This window comes from Podospora pseudopauciseta (assembly GCF_035222475.1).
Source record: "Podospora pseudopauciseta strain CBS 411.78 chromosome 7 map unlocalized CBS411.78m_7, whole genome shotgun sequence".
Taxonomy (NCBI): Eukaryota; Fungi; Ascomycota; class Sordariomycetes; order Sordariales; family Podosporaceae; genus Podospora; species Podospora pseudopauciseta.
The window spans coordinates 2,663,631-2,682,072 of NW_026946667.1; the positions used below are offsets into that span (position 1 = coordinate 2,663,631).

The 18,442-nt window shown below is 52.6% G+C and overlaps 5 protein-coding genes across 5 annotated transcripts; 3 read left to right on the plus strand and 2 right to left on the minus strand.

Annotated features, from left to right (window-relative positions):
• Positions 1–10: 10 nt before the first annotated feature.
• QC763_710940 (uncharacterized protein) lies at positions 11–2,306 on the plus strand. Its single transcript, XM_062916089.1, has 4 exons — positions 11–520; positions 573–842; positions 893–1,097; positions 1,149–2,306. Exons 1-4 carry the CDS (start codon positions 281–283, stop codon positions 2,018–2,020), a joined length of 1,587 nt encoding a protein of 528 aa, XP_062762104.1. The 5' UTR covers positions 11–280; the 3' UTR covers positions 2,021–2,306.
• POL1 (DNA-directed DNA polymerase alpha catalytic subunit pol1) lies at positions 2,058–7,235 on the minus strand. The gene is made up of 3 exons (XM_062916090.1): positions 6,802–7,235; positions 4,357–6,734; positions 2,058–4,305 (listed from the first exon to the last, which is right to left on the minus strand). Exons 1-3 carry the CDS (start codon positions 7,091–7,093, stop codon positions 2,551–2,553), a joined length of 4,425 nt encoding a protein of 1,474 aa, XP_062762105.1. The 5' UTR covers positions 7,094–7,235; the 3' UTR covers positions 2,058–2,550.
• An 848-nt stretch (positions 7,236–8,083) lies between these two features.
• On the plus strand, positions 8,084–10,438 carry QC763_710960 (uncharacterized protein; the record flags this gene model as incomplete). Its single annotated transcript, XM_062916091.1, has 1 exon — positions 8,084–10,438. The coding sequence occupies one exon, from the start codon at positions 8,084–8,086 to the stop codon at positions 10,436–10,438; it is 2,355 nt and encodes a 784-aa protein (XP_062762106.1).
• Positions 10,439–10,967: 529 nt separating this feature from the next.
• On the plus strand, positions 10,968–12,605 carry QC763_710970 (uncharacterized protein). The gene is made up of 3 exons (XM_062916092.1): positions 10,968–11,095; positions 11,159–11,301; positions 11,355–12,605. The coding sequence occupies exons 1-3, from the start codon at positions 11,035–11,037 to the stop codon at positions 12,168–12,170; spliced, it is 1,020 nt and encodes a 339-aa protein (XP_062762107.1). The 5' UTR covers positions 10,968–11,034; the 3' UTR covers positions 12,171–12,605.
• Positions 12,606–13,428: 823 nt separating this feature from the next.
• YAK1 (dual specificity protein kinase yak1) lies at positions 13,429–18,254 on the minus strand. Its single transcript, XM_062916093.1, has 6 exons — positions 16,859–18,254; positions 16,594–16,793; positions 16,376–16,535; positions 15,584–16,322; positions 13,607–15,527; positions 13,429–13,541 (listed from the first exon to the last, which is right to left on the minus strand). Exons 1-5 carry the CDS (start codon positions 17,663–17,665, stop codon positions 14,707–14,709), a joined length of 2,727 nt encoding a protein of 908 aa, XP_062762108.1. The 5' UTR covers positions 17,666–18,254; the 3' UTR covers positions 13,429–13,541; positions 13,607–14,706.
• Positions 18,255–18,442: the final 188 nt, after the last annotated feature.

Below are 18,442 nucleotides of genomic sequence, written 5' to 3' on the forward strand. Positions count from 1 at the left end.
AGAAGCCATCCACTTTTGGTGTTTGAGTTAAAGGTCACCACTTGGGTCGGATAGGTCGTTGGGTGATATCGGGTTAGGGTTCTATGAGGTCTCGGATAAGATAAGAGATAACGATAATCATTCGGGAGCTCCAGCATCAAGCAAGAGCGCAGGTGTAACACACCAGGCAGGTTCGAACGTCTTGAGAGATCTTTTCCCCGCCCGTCATATATTCTCTGTTCCAAATTTCATGAACTTTAAGAAGATGCATGACTGAGACTTTCTGCACAAGTCATCCAACATGAAGTCTGCCGTGCCTCGAGCCCTTCGCAACGCTCGCCGTATCTTCCCAAGAGCTTCCACCAGGAGCTCAAGCTTAAGCTCATTACCAAGACTTGGAAACAACCGTTTGAGTGGCACCACCACTTTGACATCACAACACCGTAACTTTTCTGCTACAACGGGGTTACGAGATATTGATGAGGACAAAGATCGAAAATGGTCAACTCCTCTTGCCAAGCAGCTGGCAGCTGCCATTGAGGTGAGCTCTCACTCATGTACCTATCTCATGCTCATACTCATAATATCACTAGTTGACTGGACCAATTCCCCTCGCCAGTTTTATGCGCATGTGTTTGACTTCTGATATCGGAGGTTATTACACTGGAGCCATTGAGAAAGACCGGGATCAGTTTGGCTTAAAGGGTGACTTTGTCACATCACCAGAAATCTCACAAGTATTTGGCGAGCTCATTGGTGTATGGTTCCTGACGGAATGGCTAGCTCAGGAACGCCAGAGTCGGGGCGTCGAGTTAATTGAAGTTGGGCCAGGACGTGGCACTCTCATGAATGATGTTCTTAGGGTATGTACAACTATGTCTCCTGAATTGAGGTCATAGTTAACAACTGGTAGACAATACAAAGCTTCCCAGCCATGGCCAATAGCATAGACGCCATCTACATGGTTGAGGCCAGTCCCGAGCTCAGAATGGCTCAAAAGAACCTTCTCTGCGGCGAAGATGCCCCCATGACCGAGTCCAAGGTTGGCTATCACAGCGTATGCAAATACAACGCCCTGCCCATCGTGTGGACCGAGACCATCAAGTCAATTCCTATTGGTAAGTGACTTCCACTCCTCCTCTACACTGCTCAAATCTAACATTCAATAGCCCCCCAAAAAATGCCCTTCATCGTCGCCCACGAATTCTTCGACGCCCTTCCCATCCACACTTTCGAACTCGTCTCCGTCCCCGCCTCCAAATCAGAAGCTCCCTCCTCAACAGACAACTCCTCCCCCTCCAGCAAGACCACCACCCCAACCCTCCAATGGCGCGAAATGCTCGTCTCCCCCACACCCCCCGGCTCAACCCACGAATCCCTCAAGACACCAGCCACCCAATCCAGGGAGACCCCACCCCCCGACTTCCAACTCACCCGTGCGACCTCCTCCACCCGTCACTCCCTCTACCTCCCCGAATCCTCCCCCCGCTTCCGCGCTCTCAAATCCACCGTCGGCCCCGGCGCCCTCCTAGAAGTCTGCCCCGACGCCTCCCTTTACGCAAGCGACTTTGCAGCCCGGATAGGCGGCTCCCCCCAGCACCCAAAACCCAAACCCTCCGGCGCAGCTCTTATTCTTGATTACGGGCCCGGAGATGGAACCATCCCCACCAACTCCCTCCGTGGCATCCGCAAACATAGGCGTGTCTCCCCTTTTGCCGAGCCCGGACTTACTGATTTGTCAGTTGATGTCGATTTTGCGGGCATTGCGGAGTCGGCTACGAAAGCGAGCGAAGGGGTGGAGGTTCATGGACCTGTTGCTCAGGGGGATTTCTTGGAGTTGATGGGGATTAGGGAACGGGCTGAGGTGCTGGCTAAGAGGGCGGGGGAGGAGGAGAAGGGGAGGGCGGTGGAGAAGGCTTGGAGGAGGTTGGTTGATAGGGGGCCCGGGGGGATGGGGAAGGTTTATCAGGCTTTGGCGATATTGCCAGAGAATGGGGGGAGGAGGAGGCCGGTTGGGTTTGGGGGGGATGTGGTGCAGTGAGGGATTGGGGGTGTGTGTAAGATGGGGGGTGTTGTGGGGGGGAGGTGGTGTAAGAGTATACGAGAGGTTATTCAATGCGTATTTGACCGGTGTGAACAATGGAATCAAGACATAAAAGTAGGAACAGCTAACAACTGCGAAGTTGCTCCTTCTTTCTAAATGGCCAACCAGACCGGCATGTTGCTCCCAGAAAGTGGGAGAAAATTACCGAAAAAAAGCATCCCCAGAAATCGAACTGAAAGCGAAAGGAGTAACCCAAACACCACCAGAGTGGCCTGAAAAGCTGCCGAAGCTGCCATTGCTTCAAGTTTATCAGCTACTTCGCTGGCAGGAAGGTGCAGAGGAGCAGTATATAAGGTGTGCATTATTTCATAACAATAGAAAGGCAACGCCTAGTGATAAACTACAAAATCATCAAAGCCAAAGCAAGACAACGCCATCCGCCTATGCCAGACTAGTACTATGGAACCCATCAAACCAGAAAAGACGTGACAGATCCATAAGCAGTAATCCCTCCACCAGCCACTCCCTCAGTTGGCCACAAACCCCAACTTCCCAAACAAAGTATCCATCGCCACCCACTGCCTCCCACACTTATCCAGATACCTATCCACCACCCCCTTCACAGTCCCAAACCGAACCCTATTATGCTCCGCCATAACCATCACCCTCTCCCTCGTCTCCCCAGTCACCACCTCCCCCGTCTCACCCCCCGTCGCCCTGCTCGTAGCCTTCTCCTTGGCCTTGTCAACATCAAACAACGAAGCAAAGTACACGAGCTGGTTATACATATCCCTCTCCCCAAACTCCCACCTCATCCTCCCCATGCAGTCCCTCCCCAGCCCCTTCGGTCCAAGACACCGGTCCCCATAGACAGACATCTGTCTAGTTCGGTTGCCACAATCCGCATCCCCGCAGACAAGCCACCCCTCATAATACCGCGACGTCTGCTCCCTCACCTGCGCCTCCACCTGCGCAACAATAGAGAGTGTAGACAGCGTAGCGGAACAAGAAGGGCAGGCAAGCCCCTTCGGCGTAACCATCTCCACCGACCCCAACAACCCCTCAAACGCAGCCGTCCCCTTACACGCCCTACACCTCAACAAAAGCCGTTTACAATCCACAAACCGAACCTGATCCGGAATCTGCGACTCCAACGGGTGAATCTCCAGATCCTGTCCCCCCGCAGAACCACTCCCAGAGCTGGAGTTGTTGTTCGCAAACCTCCTCGGGTCCAACCCAAGATTTTCCGCCAACTGACTTGTAGAAGTCCCGGTGATATTCGCGCAAAGACGCTCAACCGGAGGAAAGATCTGCTTCCCAATATACCACTCCACATCCGGGCTCAGCTCCGACCCAGCCTTTAGCACGTCCTGGGGTGTGTACGCCCGCTTGGCAAAGTGCTCCGAGGATTGCTTCGCGTCGCCGGTAATGATGTACGACACCACATCCCCCTTCCGCATCGTCTTTCCCCTCGCCATCTCCCGCAGCGCGACCTGGATCTGGGGCATCGTATCCCCGTTCTGGCCGTACTCGGTAGGCGACTTGCCCAGCTGGGTGAGGATGATGTACTTTGGGATCTGAACCTTCCCCTCGCGCATCTTGGACGAGATTTCGCGGAGGTAATCATGGATTTTCTGCACCGAGTCCTCAATGTCATTGCCTGACAAGATCTCATCCAGAAGTTTCTTGGAGATCTCCCTCGACAGAGGACAGTACTCGCGGCGCTTCATGTCCAGACCCTTGATCTCCATCTTCTCGACATACTTCCCGTCCGTCTCCACCAGGTTGACAGCGGCGTACTTTTTCTTGGCTTGGAGGAGGATGCGCCGGAAGATGTTGTCAATGTCGATTTCGAGCTTCTTGTAGCTGCCGTTGACGGCCGCTTTGAACTCGCGGCCGACGCGGAGGGCGTCGGCGACGTTGTCGACGTTGGCGTTGATCATGACCGAGTCGGTGTCGCCGTAGATGACTTGGAGCTGCATGCTCTCGGCGAGGTCCTTGGTGCTGCGGAGAACCTCGCGGCCCTTGAAGGTGGTGAGGACGGCGAGGGGTCGGGCGTAGAAGCGGGATTTGGTGTATCCCAGACAGCCGTACATGGAGTTGGCTGTTAGCTTCAGGGCGAGCTGCTTGATGTCCCATGTTGCAAGCTGTTCGGGGGTGGCGGTCTTGTCCTTCATTAGGCTCTTGACTTGCCTACGGCGGTCGACGAGGGTGGCGATGAGTCTGGGGAGAACACCGAGGTCCTGTTTCTCAGGGACCTGTGGCACGCCATCTTCCTCAGACTATGTTCATGTTAGTAAAGGCACCCAAAAGGGGGGCTGTTGTCAACTCACCAAAAACGTTCGATCAACAGTAGTGAAGCAGATGTTGTACTCCTGAATAATGGAGGGATACAACGAGTTGAAGTCCATGACAAGAACAAACTTGTCATACAGACCCTTCTCGGGCTCGAAAACGAGACCACCCTTGTACTTGTCCTTCTTCTTACCAGCCTCACCACCGTCTTCCTCATCCTCAGGCCGAGCACGACCCTTGAAAGGCTCCTTGTCTGGGCAGATATACTTGTTCCGATGGAACTCATGCAGCAGAATGTACTCGTTGCGCTCAGCACGGGTACCCGTCAGCGTCCTGGCCCAAGAATTACCAGCAAGGTTGGTAAGAACCTTGGTCAACGGCAAAATCTGAGTTCGGAGAGCCAAAGCAGCAACGTAGTACGTATCAATCTCAGCATGCGAGATGTAGTCCATAAGGCCGTCTTTCGTCACAGCCAAGCTCTTGAGCGCTGCTTCATTGTCGAGATCCCTGCGAGGAACGTCGGTAGGCAGGTACAGATTGCACATTTCCGTCAAGCTCCAAGACTGACACTTCATCATGACTGATTTGCCAGCGTCGTTGGCAAGATCGCAGAGCAGTCGTCCAGACATGATCTGGCGCTCGGCGAATACGTTGCCGCCAACCTTGCCCATCGATGTCGGCCATTGGCTTCTTCTCAGCCTTCCCAGACGAGACCACTGGTGAGTCTTCTTCTCGTGAAGGCGGTTAAGTAGAATGCTGTAGTCCACGCCCTCTAGTTGATGACCCATGATGACATCTGGATCCACCACATCCACCTGCGCTAGGAAGAAAGACAACATGGCTGACTCCTCCTTCACGAGCTTGATGAGTCCTCTCTTGCGCTCCTTGGCCATCGTTTCAAAGCCCAAGGGGAAAGCAGTACCCTGGGGCCGAACAACAGTAAAAGTTCGACATGGCAGCTTGTCGGCAGGTGTGGTGTCACTAAGAGAGACATCCTCGTAGATTCTCGCGCTAATGGCAAGAATCTCTTGCTTGTTGGCCTTGGCGTTGAAGATGGTGCGCAGGGCAATGCTCATGAGAGTCAATGGAGGCGCTTCCACATTCTCGCTGTCCTTAAAGGGCGCGACCATGTTGGGATGATCCACCAAGACTTCCAACCGGCAGTGAGACGAGTTCTTCAACGCGCCGAAATCGGCATCTTCAATCTTCAACCAGCAAGGGCCCTTGATGTTCTTCCACAGGACAAATTGCTCAAACAGAGCTGTGTTGGTGCCAAAAACATGTGAAAAGGTCTCCCCGGTAGTGTTCATGTCGATGGGGGCCTTGGTGTAGGGGTAGAGAAGCTTGAGGTACTGACCCTCTTTCGGGACGTCGGGAAGTTCAAAGGCGTACTTTCGAGTGCAAGCCTTGATCTTGTACATGCCAACATTCTTCTTGGTCATGATGGCGTCGACCTCGTTGTAGACATCCATCATTTCAACCTCTTCTCCAGTATCGACCTTGCCCTGAACACGGGTCTTGCGGGGCAAGAAATACAGCTTGCGCAAGATGTTGTCAATCTTGACAAAGCAACTGACATGGTGATTGGTCTTCTTGTTGAGTACCTTTCCAAAAAGACAGAGACTCCCGTTGACTTCTGTGTAGTCAGTCCAGAAAAGGTTGAGACTGCCATCTTCCTCGATAGCATCCTTGTAGTCGATCTTGCCTATCCCTCTGGCCTCGGCCTGCGAGTTTCCAACGATGTTTAATTTTTGGTTTAGGCCGTTCCAAGAGGAAGCGTCAATGGCAGGCTTGGCAGCCTTCATAGGGGACGATGTAATAGCGGCACTGGGCAGAGGCTCCGCCTTGATAATCTTTTTGACCGGACGAGAAGCAGAGATGTTGACGCTAGCAGCAGTTACCGCGCCAGTATGAGCAACCTCCATCATATCTTCGTCCTCTTCCTCCTCTTCTATGACAGCCTTCGGTTGCACTCTCCGTTGCGCAACCTTTGCAGCAGGGGAAGATGGCAACGGAGGATCGCTCAGCATGACATCCGGAGCTGCTGCTGGCTCGTCCTCGGCAGGAGGCAAGAAGTTGTCCTCACCCATATCATAGTCGGGGGATGGTGAAGAAAGTCTGTCATCGATCACCTTCTTCTTCTTGGGGGCCGGTTGACGGGCTTCTCGTGCTGGAGAAAGGGCGCGGGTCGTTCTCCTTTCGGCTGAGCGGTCTCTCTTCTTGGATGATCTCACGACGGGGGCGGGAACATTGGCGTCAACCTCTCCGAGGAGGTCGGCAAGGAATTTGTCGTCATCTTCTGTCTTAAAGACCTTGGGTTTGGGCTGTGTCTTGGTGGCGCCTTTGGTGAAGTATTCGGTAATATTTCGATCATTGGCGTCCCGTTTCGCCTTTTCCTCGTCTCGCTGTTTCTTGGCTGAAGTTGCAGCTAGATTAGCCAACGGTTTTTAATGGGTCCAAATCCAGAAGAAGATAGAACATACATTTACGCTCCTTTCGTTCTTCAACTTCATCCTCGCTTTCCGAGTCATAGGCAGCTGGTATGCGATCCCACTCCTCTCGGCCATCATCCGCATAGCCCTCCCCGTTGTCGTCAACAACGAAATCGTCCTCGTTAAGACGTTGGCGCACAATCCTCTTGTATTGGTTCTCGTCGACCTCCTCGTACAGATCTTCCACCTCTTCGACCTCGTATGTGTCGAACTTCTTTTTGCCGGACTCTCGAAGGGCGCGCAGTTCGGCGAACTTGTCCCGCTTGCTCCCTGCTCTCGACATGGCTGGTAGGTTGTGATGTTTTCCGAACTATAGGAAAATGGATAGAGATTGGGGACTCTGTTGGTTGTCCTAGACAGGAAGCGGCGGTGGGCAATGCTGGATGCTGTCAGGAGGGTGGGCTTCAACTTTTGTCCATTAATTGGCCGCTGGTGTTAAAGTGGGTTGGACGCGCCTTTTCGTGTGTCGCGTCTCCAGGCGCGTACCCCTGTTTGATTGGTGACAGGGGTCACTCAGCAACAAAGCTGGGATCAAACCGCCAAATTTCAACGTCACTTACACCAAAGACAGCAACATATGTGTGCCGTGTTCAACCACAACTTTGTTATACTTACGTGAGGTTTTTCAGGATGGTATATTCATGTAGCTTGTAGTTTCCTGAGTAACTTGAAGCCTCAATAACTAGAAGATCATGACATGGGTTCCTGGTGATAGGACAATACCTTCAAGCTCGCGGTAGTAATATGTAGAGCTCTAGTGCACAAGCCTATCAGGTACTGTGTTCTGTTTTCTCTCTTTCAAAAGAGATTTATAACTCTCTTCTAAGCTTCTTTCACTTCCAAAAACCACAAGCATCCTGCTGTTCGAACTTCGAACTCTTGCACGACATTGATTATGGGGTGCAAGCCCCAGTGCCGATCTATGGCCCCACCCGCACCCGTCTAGCTGGCCTTGGCAATCCCGCCCGCCAAAGATTGACGCAAGTGGGCTGGACGGATAAAAAAAAATATGGACAGCTTCAGCACTCGAGGACCCCCGATAAGCCAGCACAGCTCAACCATCAGCCAACCCCCAACCTCGAGGGACCTTTGATCGATTGACCGAGAACTCTTGTCAAACTACCGCCGAAACAAATTGTCACGAAAACCTATACGGCACAGGAACTCCAAGGATCGCTTTGCGCCAGAGTGTCAAGGAGCCAACGGGAGAGGACTTGGACAGAGTTATCAAACAAAGTAAAGTGCTGCGCATTGCGCACCAGATACCGCAGCCATGTTCGTCTGTCGGTCATGCATCATCAACATGGGCGGGATGCGCCCCCCAATACTGCTCGAATCAAGGCTCTTGCGCCCTCTGCAACTGGCCATCCGCAACCCCAGTTCTGCCCGCCGCAAATATTCAACACCCAAGTCCCTCGCCGAAGCGTATGGCGTCAATCGAAGAGACCTGGAAAAAGGGTTGGAGCAGGTCAAGGGCTGGATAGGGGTGGATGTGCCAGCAGAGATGGTTCTTGACCAGAACGAGATCCGAGCAGCGTTAGGAGAGGACGGCAGGCGGAACGGGCCCTACGTGCGAGAAAAAGAAAAGCAGGCTCTCCGACGACCGAAGAAGCTCAAAATGCGGGAGGCCATGAGATCCAATGCCGAATGGGAAACGAGTTCCGAACCGCCTCAGTCCAGCGTTCTTACGACCGAGGATATTGAGGAGGCGTTGAAGCAGGCGCAAGAATCAGAGGAACCAAAAGCTGCCAGTACGCCCGAGGAATCATTCCGAAATTCGTACCCAAGCAACAAGGAGCTCACGGATACTGGATCGGAAGAATTGCCCAGTCAACAATTGCTCAAGGTTAAAAAGGTCGTCAAGAAGCATCTCCAGTACCTCAAAGACCCCCTTCACATCGGCAACCACGTCAAGAAAGCACTCACTGCCGGCAACTGGGACGAGGCCCTCATGATGACCCGTATGGCCTCGGTGGATACCAAGGTTGAGGTGTCCTGGAACCACCTGATCGACTATCAACTGGACAAGGGGCGCCTCCAGGCTGCCATCAAGACTTTCAATGAAATGAAAAAGCGAGGACAAAGGCCAAACGCAAGAACATACACTGTTCTTTTCAGAGGCTGTGCTGCCTCGGCGCATCCCAAGACAGCAGTGGCCGAAGCCACAAAGATATACCGCTCCATGCTCAGCAAACACCAAGTCGGAGGCATGACACTCGAGCCGACAACCATTCACATGAATGCGGTCCTTGACGTCTGCGGGCGAGCAAACGATCTCGACAGCATGTTTCAAATTCTTGAAACCGCCAATAACGGTTTGAGAAGCCCCGACTCGATCACGTTTACCATCGTGTTGAACGCCCTGAGATTCGAGGTCAAATCACACACCTACAAGTTTTCCGAGTTTTCGGATGCCCAGATCAGACGAAATGTGGAGCAGTCCATCCAGAAAGCGAGAGTAGTCTGGGAGGACGTGGTGGCGAGATGGAGAAGCGGCAGGCTCATCATGGATGAGCAGCTGGTGTTGGCCATGAGCCAAGTTTTGTTGCCGGGTGACAAGAAGGAGAAGGGGAGCATTTTTGATCTCTTGAAACAGACCATGTTGCTCCCGGTGCCAGATTCCATCAGCAGGAAGCTTCGTCGGGTAACACAGGCGCGAGAGCAAAGGGCAGCAGAGCAAGCAGCACGGGAGCAAGAGGAGGAGGGTTTGGAGGAAGAAGAGGTTGACGAAGTTGGAAAGGCCCCTCCCCCGCCCGCCTTGAGAGCAGGTCTTGCCAGGACAGGACCGGCTGCCACGATTCAATACGCCAACCCGGGACGACAAACGTTGACATTGGTCATGGAGGTGCTTTCTGATCTGAAGCAGACAGCGATTGCGCCAAAGTACTGGGAGTATATGACTGAGACGCTCGAGATCGAGCCCGATCACATCAACTACAACACGTACCTCAAGTGCTTGCGAGTTGGTCATGCATCAGGTGAGGTGGCCAAAATCATTGCCTCTTACCCTCCGAGTATGCTCAACCGAGTGACTTTCCGTCTTGGTATGAACTCGTGCGTCAACGACCGGAACAACACCAACGTCTTTGACAACGGAACGAAAATCATCGACATCATGCTCAAGGAGCTGAAGAAGCCCGATCTTTTGACCATGCGTCTCTACCTGCACTTGGCGCGTATCGCCAAGACCAAGTTCCGAAAGCAGGATAATGAGACCAGATATCAGTACGGAGAGCAGATTAGCAACACCATCCTCCGGCTTTTCCCAGTGTTGAACACACACGCGAGGACCCTGGCCTGGTCGGAGGAGCCGACAAAGTCTCCGCTGGAAGCGCTCGAGGCCAACAAGGAAGAGGTAAAGGAGGCGATGGCTACTGCCCGGCATATGATCTCGGCCATTGATGTGGCTTGTCATGAGAGGCTTGTGAGACCGGCGGTGGCGAAGCAGCTTATGGGGAAGAGGAGGAGTCTCAGTATTATGATTGAAGGGTTTTTGGAGAGGTTATATCCAGAGAGGCGAGCAGGGCGGCAGAACCCAAACCCAGATCTGAAGGATGAAGACTGGGTAAAGAATGCGAGTACTGATGAGATCACGGAGGATGTAAAGGAGAATTGGAGGTGGGAATAAGTAAGGGGTTGTGAGAGGCTCGTGGTGTCTCTGTGTATAGTTAGTGAACATACGGATGTACGATGTTGGCGTATAAGACTATCTGCTGCAAGTATCTCGATGGACTAATCTAATCAACCGAGATGTCTTTGAACCAAGAATTGCAGTTTGGTGCTCTGAAGCATGTTACCCTCATACAGCCTACGACTTGAAGGTTTGTTAGCTCGGGCGCTCGGACCGGTAACTTTAAATAACCATACCTTTTGGCTTATAATAACTACAACGAAGCGGGAAAATTGATAAAATAGATGAATAAAGGCCCTTGAGTTGGGCAATACCCTTTTTTCCGCGAAAAAATTGGTGGTTGTAGAGGAAAGTTGTGAAGTTGTTAGAAGACGGCCCCACTTTAACGAACTTTCAGGGGATTGGAGTGTATAGTGAAGACTTGGGGTTGACATTGGCACGTGCACGAGAAGGCGGGCCAACTTGGCACGTGCGCAAGTGAAGGCCAGCTCCACCGACACGCTCGGGCCCTGCGCCCGGTTGAACGCGCTCCAAAGCGCGATGCAGTGGGTGCAACTTGGAGCTGGCATACGAAATCACCCAGCAACTTCGAGATGGCTCCCACCAAGGATACTGTCAAAGTCGCAAGCGACTTTGAAAAAATCATTCAGGACGGTAAGAGTATTTGCGTCCAAGGCTTTGATGACGAGTTCTAACCATCCCTCTTGTTGGCCACAGGTCGCGCCAGAAAGAAGAACGAGGCGCTCGCTGCCAAAATCTTCAGTACAGGTCGTCGCTCGAGCACTTCCGGTTCGAATGGCAGTGCTCCCAAGGTCGCCGCACCTGGCGGGACTCTCGCCAGCCGTGCTGGTGTGAAGAAGGTTCGATCTCTTCGTTTATTTTACACCTGCGGCTCCTATTCTGACCATATTAGCAACCTCCCAAGGGCCCCCGGCATAGTACCGGCAACATCAACGGTGAATGGACTCACGATCTCCACACCCAACCTCCGAAAGGGCCCAAGGCCATGAACGGCAATACCTCCTCTCTCGCCACCCGCATCACGAACCCCAATGCGCCCCCATCACACGCACCCACCGGCCCCCGTGCGAAACGTCGCGCCGCGCAGATAGCGAATGGCTTGGAAAGATCGGGATTTCAGGTCCAGCCACCCTCAGGCCCCAAGCCACCCTCAGGTCCCAAGCAAAAGCAGAAGCCGATTCCCGCTGGTCCCTCTGCCAACAACAGCGCATTCAACAAAGGCCTCAGCATCCGTGGTCTTGCTGGGCCCTATGTCGTCATGGCCCAAAACTTCGCCCCAGGCACTACCGCGGCCGATATCGAGTCTGCCATGACCCCTGTTGGTGGAATTATTACATCGTGCCGGATTCTCAAACAGAGCCCGATCGTCATCGCCGAAATCATCTTCGAAAGCAAGGAGGGTGCCGACAATGCTATTGCCATGTTCGACAAACAAACAGCCGATGGGAGGGTTCTGAGCGTTTACCACAAAGTGCCGAATGTTCGCGCCCCTCACACCAGCAGTCAGAATAACCGAAACAGCGGTTACGATGAGGACGATAGCGTTGTCGACGGCAGGTGGGGGTTTGAAGAGCCCATGCAGGTTGACTCTAATGGATCATCCTCTGGTGGCAACGGCAAGCCACCTCCTACTGGACCGAGCCTGTACTCTGATAGCTTGGTTAGTAAGGCCAACACCAACCGATGGGGCAGGGGTTTCAGAAGATGAATAAACCCGAGAGAAGGAGAAGCAAAAACGCGAGGATCTGTATCATATGTTTAGCCGACCTCCCCCGACATCACATTGCAACGCCATCTTCCTCTCCAATTATTGCTACGAACGACGAGTTGGAGGTTGATATTCCTTGGCCAGTCTTCTCAGGGGCGGACAAGGCTGGCATCATGAGGGGCAGAGGATGGGTTGGGAGTGAGTTTTGGCTTTATAAGACCTACGATGGGACAAATAGTCGCAAAGACTGTCCCTGCAAAGCATGCAACGAAGCAGAGCAAGCGCGAGGATTTATTCATGGCTATGCAACAGTCACAAAGGATATGGGGGTATAACATGGGATGAGGGCATTGGGACAAGGAGGAAAAAGAAGGGGACTGGCATGGCGTTGGAGGGCGTTTTTCTGCTTTTTCTTTCCGCTGGTAACCCCTCTGCCCCCGACATGGACAGCTTTTATTCCTTTGAGCTTGCCTCGATCAATGATAGCAAATGTAGATAATCAGTGTGAAGCGGTTGTGGGGCGATGATTTGGGTGGACAATTCAATAAATTACAGCTGTTCTTCAAGCTTCGTTATTCACATAGTTACCTTCATTTATGACGACTAACTACCATCTTTACAACCCATCCAGCCGAAAGGCATACCGTTGCCGTTGGCTATCAATACTTGGCATCTTTCCATAACGTACCTCATATCCAAATATCTTGTCGAATTTACAGGCATATAATTGTCTACTCACGATGACCTAGTATTAACTTGGCCACCATGCTAACTTTGGCATTCTTCTCTTTTTTGCTGTCGGACCTCCTTTTCCACTTGTATAGTTACGGCTGTCTGTCTTTAGGTGCATGACAGAGATACTCATAGGGAGACTTACCACCCAGATTTAAAAACAAGACTGCCACTCATGTGATATGCCTGTGAGGTCACAACAGCTGCCCCATATGTGTAAGCCTTCCTCCATTTTCCACTTACGACATTTTGACTGGATGCTGGGTGGGGATAGTGGGGATGGTGGTGGTGGGGTGATGGTGGGGGTGGAGTATTGATGAGGAAATCTTGGGGTGGTTATCTTTGATTTAGTTCCTTTAGGACAAGCAGAGGACTGTGTCTTTTGGGGGGTTTTATTCGAGTTGGTTGGGGGAGCGGTTGGGGGTGGTTGTTTTTATCCATTCAGAACAGCTGTCACATTTTCATGTAGTACCTAACTTCAACCTGCTGTCTTGGTAAGTATTTTACCGAGATACACATTTTCTCTGCAAATATTTTCCTACATCCTCAAAGTTATATACACACATTCTCTCCTACGCAAAAGATATATCAAAAGCAACAGCAAACAAAGCAACTCGGACATATAAATCTAGATTCGATCTCGAAAGATACAAAAAGCTATCAGCATCCCACAATGTACATGACAAGATAGGCATGTAGCTCACCTCATAAACTCACTACCCACCTTACCTCACTCTCACCCCTTTATCCCCCCCCTTCACTAATCACCATGTACCCCGGACATCTTTCATCCTACATCCCACCCAACCCCTATAGACTTATCACCACGCAAAACATCACATCATTTCATCAAAAAAAAGTAATTTTGCAAGAAGAAAAAAAGACGTTGGCTAAATACACAAGACAAGAAAACCCATCCCTCCCACGACCACAACCTCCCAAACATCATAGAGCCACCACACTCAAGTAAAGAAAACCACTTCAAGAGCAACCTCCCAACCGCAAAACATCCCCAAGCCACCTCAATACCAATAACCCCCCTTCTCCTCACATCAACAACCAGCACCAACACAAATCTTCAGCAGACAAAAAAAGCGCAAGCAAGTCAATTTCAAAGCAGGGTAGAATGTGCTGTGCTCTCTGTGTGTGTGACTGTGACTGTGAACATAATGGTATAAAAGGACAGGGAAGTACAAAAAGTGTGAAAAAAAGCAAAAGAAAAAGAAAAGCCAAAGTGCGTTTCATGCCTGCTGCCTGCTTCTCTTTCTTTCTCTTGCCCCCGCCCCCTTCCTTCCCTGCCGCTGTCCCTGCTTGAAATTCCTTCTGCTTTATCCATTCCCGCCCTCTTCGCTTCCTTCCTCGCTTGCTCCTCGTAATTCTTTCCCATGTTTCTCCCTGGTTGTAATCGTTGATGGCTAGGTCGCCGCAGCGTTTCGTAGTCAACAACAGAGTGTAGTTCTGTATACCTCACGCTGTCCATGTGGGCGTACCAGGTCTTCTGAATGCAATAAGGGAGGGGGGCGAATAAGACGCCATGATATCCGACGCTTGCTGTCAATCTCGGCTTGTGCGACTCCGGTCGATCGACCATGCATCCTGTCTTTGGCTAATTTGTAACAATCTTTCAACATTGCGCTCCAGAAACAATGTTTGGCTGTTGGAAGTTCAGACCCACGACATGCGTCCAAAGGAGCCGCATGTCAAAACCATCCGCTGCATGTAGCAAACTCCAACGCCCCCCTGACCAGCATAGGTCCATGGCTGCGCCCATCTATCCAACTTGTGGCTTGACTGGTTGGTGAAATCAGTGCCAGGGGCTCTGGTTATTCCCCATGAACCCTTCCTCGAGTGTTCGCTCCTCCAGGTTGCGGATGAAGTTGCGTCCTGGCTGCTGGGCGCGACTGCCTCTTCTGCCTGTCCTGGTCGATGGCCCGCCCTGGTCCATGCCCACCAAGCCATCAGGAGGTGGTGGATAATAGGCAGGACTTGGCTGTAATCGAATCGGCTGGCTTGGGTCGAGGTGGCTGGCCACCCTTTGAATGGCAGCGGGAATACCGCTTTGTTGCTGCTCCATGGTCGATGCACGCGGTCTGGGTTGTTGTTGCTGACGGTTTTGCTGCGAATACATATTGGCCTGTGGAATACCGCCGGCAGCATAGTTTGCTGGCGGCATTTGGGCAGGCGGTTGTTGTACACCCATCTGGCCGTACCCGCTCGGTTGGCTGGCATATGCAGGTGGCGCGCCGGTATGTGACCCGCTAGGAGAATACATGGTGTTGTTGGTGTACAAAGGTGGTTGCTGTGGATGCACTGGTTGTTGATACTGCGGTGCACCCATAGACCCGTATGCTCCCTGCGCCGCCGAGCTGGCCTGAGCCTGAGCCTGCGCTTGCTGTGCCCTCTGCTTGCTCAGAGCTTCGGCCTGAATCTGCTGCGTCGTGCCTGGGGCAGGCGATCTGTTCAGGGCGCTAGACTTGAGGTTCATTGGCGGCACAAACTGGCCGGTATACTTTTGTTGGGTGATGAAAGGGTGCAGTTTCGCTTGCTGTGGCGACCATCTCTCGAGTGGGTTGATCGTCAAGAGGCCCCTGACAAAGTCGATGAACGCGATGCGGTTATTCATCTCTGCAAAATCCAAGTCAGCTTTTTTTCCCCTCGCCTGTGTATAGGCTCCAACATACCTCTATCAATCTCCGACTGCTTCATGTTCTTCCGGGGCATTGGATACGACTTGATGATCTCAGGCAGCGTGTTCGCCTGGAAATACTTCTTGCTGGGCTGCTCCTTGGTGTTGTGCTCCCGGGAATACTGCTCCATGCTCTTCAGGTGATATGTCCGCCTGCCAAAATCATCCTGTCTCTTCTCGAAGAAATCACCAGCTTGTTTGCCCACCTCGATCATCCAGTTTGGTGGATTTCCAAGCATCTCAACGATCCGCGAAACCTGGTTGTACTCGGAGGATCCTGGGAACAAGGGTAGACCCAGGAACAGCTCGACCACGATGCACCCCAGCGACCACATATCGATTGCTGACGAATATGGTAAGCCTAGTAGAACTTCGGGTGATCGGTAGAAACGCGACTGGATGTACGTGTACACAGTCTGACGCTCATCGCAGGCGGAGCCAAAGTCAATAATCTTGATAATCGGGCTCTCGAGGTTTTTCAACAGGATGTTTTCGGGTTTGAGATCGCAATGAATCAGCCGCGCCTTGTTAAGCAGCGTAAGCCCGTTAAGCAGCTGCTGGGCAAAGACTCGGACCAGCGTCGTGCTCAACCCGCGGAACTGGTTCTGTTTGATGAGCTCGTACAAGTTGACGCTCAACAGCTCGAAGACCAAGCACAGATGCTGCCTGTGAATGAATGTATCCTTGAGCCGGAGCAGATGATGATCGTCGTTCTTGTCGAGCTTGGTGTTGAGCTGCCAGCCGCGATTAGAACACAAGATCAGCTCTGTGAGGGAGATAGACCTACCAAGTCAAGCACAGACACCTCCATCATACTTTGGTTGAAGTAGGCGGTCCGGTTCTTGATCACCTTGACAGCCACGACCTCTTGGGTCTTGAGGTTTTGGCACTTGACAACCTGGCCGAAAGTACCTTGGCCAAGAACATCCAAAATCAAGTAACGGTTCCTGGCCCTCGCAGTTAGCTTTCGCTTCAACCTCTATCGCAATCAAGACTCCAACATACTTGTGCCCGGCTTCCTCAGAGCCCAGGATATCGTTGACATAGAGGATATAGTCACTATCCTCGTTATCAAACCCATCGTTCTTCACACCCTTGCTCGGTTTCGTCAGGACACGACGGGGATTCCGTGCCGAAGAGTACTTGAAACTGGGATTGCAAATCTGGTACGTGGCTGGAAGGTGCGCCGTGAGAGCTTGGAGAGGCTGTTGAGAAGTGTCAGTACATACGTCACCGGCATGGGTTCAAAATCTCGGCAATCTGGACGTACACTGATGAAGCCTCCCTCAGGGTTGGCTCTCCGGAACGGCGGCTGCGCGCTGATCTTGGGCTTCAGGTCAGATGGCCCTCGGATCTTCCTGAACTCGGGCACCGGGCCCTTGTCGTGCAATTGCATGGCTTGTTGGGGGGCACGCTTGGGAGACTTGGGATCCATGTAAGAACCGTCCATGGCCGAGATGTTATTCGACGGCGAGTAGTTGTCTGGAATGGAGGAGTAGGGGTTTAAAGGAGGTAGCTGGGAGGCGGTTTGGCGACTACTGTTATAGTACGGGTTCTGCGGGGCATAGTCCGACGACCGGGTCGGCGACTGTCGTTGCTGGGGCTGCGTATACTGGCTACCTCCAGTTGACTTGTATGGTGATGTAGGAGACAAGACTTCCATGGGTGAGTATCGTTGCGCAGCGGTCGAGGGCTCTTGCTGCAAGTTCGCGGCTCGTCCACCAGAGAGGTGGTGGGAATGATGGGGGCGCAGGGGATACTTGACGCTGGAATTGACGCCGGAGTAGCCATCATGGGCATCCTGCATGGCGACGTCTCCGTTGCCGTCGCGAATCTGGGGACTGGTCATGGGCGAAGACGATGAAGATGCCTGCTGCACCTGCTGCTGCTGCTGCTGTTGTTGTTGTTGTTGCGGGTTTAAGCCGCCTTGGTACTGGTCATACTTGAAGCCGGCTGGAGGTTGCGCCACGGGCTGTCCATTGCTGGAGTACTCTCTGGGCGACATCTGACTGGAGCCGTTGTATCGTCGTGAACCGCCAGCGCTGGTCGGCTCGGTGTATGACTGCCACTGCTCCATGGCTGCGAGCACCTCGAGATGCTTCGCTCGGAGTGGGTTGCGTCGTCGTTTGCGATGCGATGTTGGAGTTGCTTGTGTCGCAGAGGGTTTGGGGCCTTTGGGCTCGAAAGTGGGAGGGGGGACCCGCTCAGCGACGGCGGAGGCGGGTCACTGTCGAGCCAAGCAACCGGGCAAGGTCTCAGGGATGGAGCCGTTTCTCAGCACGTCCTGAGCTTGGAGCCTAGGTCACAGCAGGACAGGGGGGCTTGGGATCTTCTCTTGTTTTGCGCGAGCTAGGAGAAGCGGGAGAGAGAGCAGAACAAAAAAAGGATGGACGAGAAATAGCTAGGACAGACGGATCAGGATCTCATTGTGCCAGAGGTAGGAGGTACCTGTTTTTGGGGGGGGGTTGAAAGAGCTGAGTTTGGCGGGAGTGGGAAAGTTTGGGAGAGCAACACCACGCACTGCACCTACGGCACCGTGGGGACCACACGATTTGGCTGTGTCACGTCAGCGCCAACGTGAAAGCAATTTGCAAAGTAATCGCTCGGTAGCCAGCTTCGGGCTGCCTGTTGGCAATTCCTTTTTCGACGGAATTGGCTCTTTACTCGTTTTACTGTCTACAAAATGGCATTTCCCCTGTCGTTGCGAGAAAACTCTTTATCTTGTTCTCTATCTTGTCGTTTCAGGTCTGCCTGTGGCAGCTGGAGGTCTTTGGCACACACATGCCACACACGACACAACAAGATGTGGCCCAAGCTTGATACCACCGAATACGCGCGAGAGGGGCAAAAAAAC

Excerpts from the sequence above, each read along its gene's own strand:
- POL1 (XM_062916090.1), bottom strand. The coding sequence starts at position 7,093 with ATGTCGAGAGCAGGGAGCAAGCGGGACAAGTTCGCCGAACTGCGCGCC. Across the intron at positions 6,735-6,801 it reads AGAACGAAAGGAGCGTAAAT|CCAAGAAACAGCGAGACGAG; the intron begins GTATGTTCTATC and ends CTGCAACTTCAG. Across the intron at positions 4,306-4,356 it reads CTGTTGATCGAACGTTTTTG|TCTGAGGAAGATGGCGTGCC; the intron begins GTGAGTTGACAA and ends ACATGAACATAG.
- YAK1 (XM_062916093.1), bottom strand. The coding sequence starts at position 17,665 with ATGGAGCAGTGGCAGTCATACACCGAGCCGACCAGCGCTGGCGGTTCA. Across the intron at positions 16,794-16,858 it reads CTGAGGGAGGCTTCATCAGT|CCTCTCCAAGCTCTCACGGC; the intron begins GTACGTCCAGAT and ends ACTTCTCAACAG. Across the intron at positions 16,323-16,375 it reads AGGTGTCTGTGCTTGACTTG|CTCAACACCAAGCTCGACAA; the intron begins GTAGGTCTATCT and ends CGCGGCTGGCAG.
- QC763_710940 (XM_062916089.1), top strand. The coding sequence starts at position 281 with ATGAAGTCTGCCGTGCCTCGAGCCCTTCGCAACGCTCGCCGTATCTTC. Across the intron at positions 521-572 it reads AGCTGGCAGCTGCCATTGAG|TTGACTGGACCAATTCCCCT; the intron begins GTGAGCTCTCAC and ends TAATATCACTAG. Across the intron at positions 1,098-1,148 it reads CATCAAGTCAATTCCTATTG|CCCCCCAAAAAATGCCCTTC; the intron begins GTAAGTGACTTC and ends AACATTCAATAG.
- QC763_710970 (XM_062916092.1), top strand. The coding sequence starts at position 11,035 with ATGGCTCCCACCAAGGATACTGTCAAAGTCGCAAGCGACTTTGAAAAA. Across the intron at positions 11,096-11,158 it reads TGAAAAAATCATTCAGGACG|GTCGCGCCAGAAAGAAGAAC; the intron begins GTAAGAGTATTT and ends TGTTGGCCACAG. Across the intron at positions 11,302-11,354 it reads GCCGTGCTGGTGTGAAGAAG|CAACCTCCCAAGGGCCCCCG; the intron begins GTTCGATCTCTT and ends TGACCATATTAG.